Raw genomic sequence first — 6,148 nt, forward strand, 5'->3', positions numbered from 1 at the left:
AATATAGGCAGCCTTCTTGCAGAAGAGTGCAATACAAACACCATGCAACCAGTTGTAGTAACAAGAAGATGATTGAGGAGCAGAGCAGATATTGAGAAGCGTGATGCACTAAGATGCAGTTAGCTGAGTAACGATGCCATATATAGCCGAAAATCACACCTCAAAAGAACAAGAAAGGAAAAAAACAGCCAACAGATAAATCTTTAGGGGCGTCCAATGAAAAAGAAATATTAACAAATAGATAGAAAGGTATATATAAAACTCTAGGTAGAAGATATAATTTTGAAAGCAAGAAAGAAAACCTCCGAGTTTCAGCAGGGTGGAAGAGAGCCAACACAAAATGGTGCCAGACAGAACCCCATTTCGTGGCTTAAACCACTTCGTAGATACCCATCCAAATCCAGGTTTCAAAGAGAACCAATTGTCAGATGAACTTAACTACACGATTCCGGTTCACTCCACAATTCCTATTAGAACTACAGTATAGCAGAAATACCATCTAAGTTCTACCAGCACAGCATCCAGCCTTGATTCCAGCATCAATCTCTGCAGTAATGTTTAACATGCAACTCTCAGATCAATGTATTTGTATCAAGTTATGGAATATATTGCTCAATCGAAGACAAGAATTTGTAGTAGAGAATCATTTATTGCTCCATTTGTAGAATCGTTTATGCCTACAATAATGAGAACATAGGCCAGGAGGGGTAAAACGAAACTGTGCCTAGTTAGTTAAGGGAGAGAATATTAGTGATGGCCTGGAATTAGATTTCAAAAGCACCAGTGGCAGTGCCGTTCAAGATAGCCTTGCTCTACTGCACTAATTCCCAATGATTACCCAAGGCCCATCAACCATGTACACAAAACAACCTACGTCAACTAAGTTCTCTCGGTCTCACCTCACACTAACTAAATAGTTTGGGAATAGTTCTCACGACTTTGAAGAAAGGCATACCCATTAGCATAAGGTGAAGCACGACGAGCATGGCGGTATGGAGGAGATCTGCTGTAGCTTCGACCACGCTTAGGAGGTGTAATGCTGCGACGTCGTGGGGATCTTTTACCACGAGGACTGTTGCTCCTACACAAGAAAAGTGGGGAAAAAATGATAGAATATCAAGAACTAAACTATATATAAAACCAAACCACCTGTTGATTTGACATCAGTTAGATAGGTGCGCTAAAAAAAACACACAGCTTTAACACACCTGCGGCCATATCTTTCATAGCTTGGACTTCGGCGGCGTCGAGGAGAAGGACTACGACGCAAACCACCTACACCTCGTGAGCCCCCACGTGAACGACACTCACGAGCAAAATGACCAGGTTCACCACATTCATAACATTTCAAATCATCACCACCACCACGGCCACGACGACCACCACCTCCTCCACCGCCTTTAGAGTTATGAGATAGCTCCACACGCCAACCATTCTTCCCTATAAAAGGAGATCAATAAAATCACGCATAAAAGATGAGATAAAAAAACAGGAAAATAAGGAATCACCATATAAGCCCTAGGATGTTACAGAAAAGAATCCCAATTGGCTTGGAATAAGGATAGACTATAATTGCAATGAAAAAATATTTGATCTAGTGTGTCATAGATAAGAAAAGTTTAACAAGGTTCAAAAAGACCTCCATTGTAGAGAAAGCATCTTGAAAATTCATTTGATTTCTCTCAAACCATGCTTCATAATGGCAATATCAGAAGTATTCCAAAGCACTTTATCTTCACCATTGAAAGGATGATTACCAAGGAGTTGAAAGACTAAACTATCAACATGTGACACTTGTGGAAGCACCAAGAGATGCCAAAAACAATGAACGGCATACAAAAAATAATAATAATAATTGAGAAAATGAAACCGACAATCTGGTAGAGATTAATGATTCACTTCATCGTGCCTGAGGCTAGGATTCAGGAAGCACTTTTAAATCTTATTCCACATGTTTCGCCTATTATAGAATAAAGTCCACATGAAGACTTAAACTGTTAGCCTTCTTAGGCACTATAACCTTCCACACCAAAGAACTTACGTGCTGGTTCATGATAGAATTAATATCAAAGACAAAACTAAATTATGATTTAGAAGAATGGCTTTCATAACCTCAAGTTTCTGTCTTAGAATCAGGATAATTCCCAAAATCACACAGCTTTCTTAGGCACTATAACCTTCCACACCAAAGAACTTACATGCTGGTTCATGATAGAATTAATATCAAAGACAAAACTAAATTATGATTTAGAAGAATGGCTTTCATAACCTCAAGTTTCTCTGTCTTAGAATCAGGATAATTCCCAAAATCACACTTTGAAGCATATTGGAGAGACCAGTCCATTCATTACACTCTTTTTAAATAAGGTGCTTTCTAAGAAGAAAGAAACTTTTAAAGAATCCACAAAGTTTCCATGATTTAGTTCAGTTTTGTGGATAAAAGTTGATATTAGACTAGATCAATAATAAATTTCTAATTCATTGCGGTAATGAGACTAGATGACAGAAAGCTGAGGAAAAACCCTTACTGATAGTGATAGTTGATTGATCATTCATATTTTCACTAGTAGTTGAGAAAAGTGCGCACGAGCGAATACACACATTACACACACATATAAAGAAGTAAATATCATTTGATAGAATGAATGAAATGCACAATTTGATATTTACAAGGAAAAAAGAAAAACAAAACAAAAAACAAATTTTTTTTATCTAAAACTGACCATCCAATGCTTGTATTGCATCTAGAGCATCCCTGCGATCATCAAACTCGATAAATGCATATCCCGGAGGCCTTCTAGCAACCCAAACACTGTATTATTTTAATAGAAACAATTACTTCAGAATGCACTTCAATACAAAGGAACAAGCAGTGTTTTAAAAAGCCCTCTTGGGCGCGCGCCTAGGCCCAAGATGCATGTTTGGAGCCTTGCCTTGGAAAGGCGAGGCTCACAAAATAAGGCGCGCCTTTTGTGAAGCCCCAAGGCTCGGGCCTTGAGGCTTTTTTATTATTTTTAAAAAATAGTAATATTTAAGGGGTACCATTTTTTATTAACTAAAAGAATCAAGTTAACTAAGCCTAAATGCAAAATTTCTTATGTTTTGGATCTTTTTTTCTCCCCATATTTCTACTTCACATATGCTCTCTTTATAATGTAATATATTTTTTTATATAGTGCGCCTCACAAAAAAAAAGCCCGCCCTTTTTGTGCACCCAGAGCCTAAGCTCCAGAGGGCCATTGTGCCTTAGTGCACCTTGGGAATTTAAAAACACTGGGAACAAGGAAACAGAAACATTGTTTCAAATTATAGCAAGTGGAGAATACATGTAAACTATCTCATCTTAATAACTTATATGCAATTAAGGCATAAACATCCTTGAAGCAAAATCTTGACAACAGAAATACAACTCTGGCATTCGGCTGAGTTGATCCCACCAATATCAAGGATAGCCATCAGCAAACTTCAATAGGACATATCTCAGAGAGTCTGTGTCTCAGGTTCTCAAACAAATATGAATAACTAATGAGAAGGGAGATATTGATCTTATACATAAAGCAGAGTCCAACCAAATCTCCCGTTGCTTACAGGCCGAAACCAGCCAGACTTCAACAGTACTCAGATTTAAAACAGACGTATTGCTATTCAAAGAGACAAAGTAAGGCTTTTTTCTGCGCTATTTCTCTTCCCCTGCAGAGTGCTGAAATGTCTAGGTTTGGCCAGGTATAAACGCCATGAATAGATAGTAAACTGCCGCCAAAAATGTGAGGCTAATACTGAAAGAACCCATGTATACAATCTCAAAACATTTAGCTAAAAAGAAAGTAAATGTATAATATAAATCACAAGACTCCCAACAGACTGCCGATGACGGAATCCAAAGACTAAAAATTGGACATTTTAAAATATATTGCGTCTAAAAGATGCTAATTTAAGAAATACATGTAAAGAATGCCTCGATACAAAAATTTCAAATAGAAATCACCTCCTAAGAACGCCGAACATTCGAAATTCATCTTCAAGGTCCCTCTCTGTAACGCGTGGATCCAGGTTACCAATGTAAACTCGAGTCATTGTAGCGAAGGAGCCAAAGAACCGGCTGAAAATAGTAAGAGTAAGCAATCCGTGGAAAATATGCTAGTTTGAGAAAGCGAAACATACCAAAAATTAACAAGAAAACAACGGAGAGGAGTTAGAGCTTAATCTAAACAACAAATTGGGATGGGAATAATACAACCCAGCAAACCCCAGGATGCGAAAGCTGCGACACCAAATAAGTCTACATGAGGTAAAGATGCACACAAAAAAGGTTCACGTACGAAGCATTTGCAAGGGATGATAATAAATGGAGGAAGAAAAACAAAATCGAAGCGCTGGTTCAATGATTCATCGTTCAGAAAAAGAGGAAGAATTAGGGTTATGCTCAAATTGATAGCGAAGCTGAAGCATACCAAGATAAAGATCTCGCGGAATCGTCAAAGGGTACGAAGAGATCAGCCGGATATAAGGTAGAAAAACGGCGCTCCCCGTAGTCGCAGAGCTCCGATGCTCGGAAGTCTGCAAAAGCTATCAGTCAAGTGATGAGCAAGTTTTGGTTTTCTTGTTGTTGATGATGGCAGCCATATTGGGCCGATCTGTTCTTACCAATCTGGGCCCGGTAGATCTTCATGCGTCAGTGGGCCGAATATTCTTTTTGGATAATTTATGTATGACTTAAAAAAAATTTGGGATTTCTATTACCTAAAGAATAAGCGTATATTACCTTAATCTCTTAACATTTCATTTTTTTACCAAAAAAATTTATTGGTCTCTCTATCCTCCATACATACTCCCCGCATATTCTCTATCACACAATTCACACGCATTTCTTCCTCTTTTTTCTTTTTCCTTCTTCTCCCTCCCTTTTTTTTCTCCTCCCGGCGGTTGCAGGCGGTAGACAATGGTGTGGGCGAATTGATGGCTCGACATGAGATGACACGAATGACTTGGGACGAATCATTAGTACGGACAATGCGGGGCGAATCGACGCAGTGTAGGCGAATTGATGGCTCAGCATGAGATGACACGAATGACTTAGGACAAATCAATAGTGCGAACAACGTAGGGCGAATCAATGGTCACGAGTTGAGCAAATTTGATCGACAACACAACGGGACAAGCAAATTCAATCGACGCCGTCGTCGGGGAGAGATCTGTGGCGGCCATGGCTAAAGAAAAAGATATGAAGATGGAGTGTTATGTATTATAAACCCCATATGAATATGGACTTCATTTTTTCCCCTATTTTTTATATATAATGTGATATGTATCTACTTTCTCTTTTAGCTTTGGTAGGAAATTTGATATATACTGTGGTATACTTATTCTTTTATTTGATATAAACGAGTGTTTTTATTAGACTTATTATATTGTGATGTAAATGAAATTTATGAGGATTCATATACAATATTTCAGATATTGGTTTATATTGTGATTTATGTCAAGCATTGAATCGATATTTAATTTATGAACGGTGGTATATTTCATATATTGGTTAAAATATTTTCAAAAACCTAACAAAATGTTTTAAGGTATATTTAAAATAATCATGAATCCGTCAAAATATTTAAAGGTATATTTAAAATAACCATTAATCCGTAAAAAAAAATCAATAAATTAATTTGTGAAAACCAACGTAAATAGAAAATAAAATTTCATTAAATGCATTTATTTTTTTCCAAATTGAAAAATAGAAAAAATTAAAATAAATGCATTTTCTCTCATAAATGAGAACAACCATATTAAATGTCTTTTAACAACTTCGAAAATAGGAAAATATAAAAAAGGTAAACGTGTCAAAAAAAAATGAACCAAAATATAGCAAATTTTCAGTTTCTACCAATGATAGGTTCTAATTTTACTATATTTATAAATATTTCAGTAAATTTTAGGTTAAACTCCATTTTGTTGTTGAATTCCATTCATTTAGTTTCAATATATCTTAAATTAGGCTTAGTTGGGATTTGATTTTCTAAGTAGGTTGTTAAGATTTTCTCACAATCACTAAATGTATACGCAACCATGAAACGAGCCTTGGTCTCTTTCATAAAAGAAATATATTTTAAAGTACATTAAATGATTATGTTCCCAAATTTTATAATGAAAAGAC

General features: G+C 36.5%; 1 protein-coding gene across 1 annotated transcript; it reads right to left on the reverse strand.

Moving 5' to 3' along the window:
* Positions 1 to 202: 202 nt before the first annotated feature.
* On the reverse strand, positions 203 to 4,648 carry LOC120081629 (serine/arginine-rich splicing factor RSZ21). The gene is made up of 6 exons (XM_039036665.2): positions 4,452 to 4,648; positions 3,986 to 4,099; positions 2,724 to 2,812; positions 1,209 to 1,440; positions 956 to 1,081; positions 203 to 546 (listed from the first exon to the last, which is right to left on the reverse strand). The coding sequence occupies exons 2-6, from the start codon at positions 4,072 to 4,074 to the stop codon at positions 540 to 542; spliced, it is 543 nt and encodes a 180-aa protein (XP_038892593.1). The 5' UTR covers positions 4,075 to 4,099; positions 4,452 to 4,648; the 3' UTR covers positions 203 to 539.
* Between the last annotated feature and the right edge of the window lie 1,500 nt (positions 4,649 to 6,148).

Source organism: Benincasa hispida, chromosome 7 (genome assembly GCF_027475165.1).
Source record: "Benincasa hispida cultivar pf3 chromosome 7, pf3_genome.v1.1, whole genome shotgun sequence".
NCBI classification, from domain to species: domain Eukaryota; kingdom Viridiplantae; phylum Streptophyta; class Magnoliopsida; order Cucurbitales; family Cucurbitaceae; genus Benincasa; species Benincasa hispida.

Coding starts and splice junctions, on each gene's coding strand:
- LOC120081629 (XM_039036665.2), bottom strand. CDS start 4,074: ATGACTCGAGTTTACATTGGTAACCTGGATCCACGCGTTACAGAGAGG. Junction 1,441..2,723: donor TGCAATACAAGCATTGGATG/GTCAGTTTTAGA, acceptor CTCCTTTTATAG/GGAAGAATGGTTGGCGTGTG. Junction 1,082..1,208: donor TATGAAAGATATGGCCGCAG/GTGTGTTAAAGC, acceptor TTTCTTGTGTAG/GAGCAACAGTCCTCGTGGTA.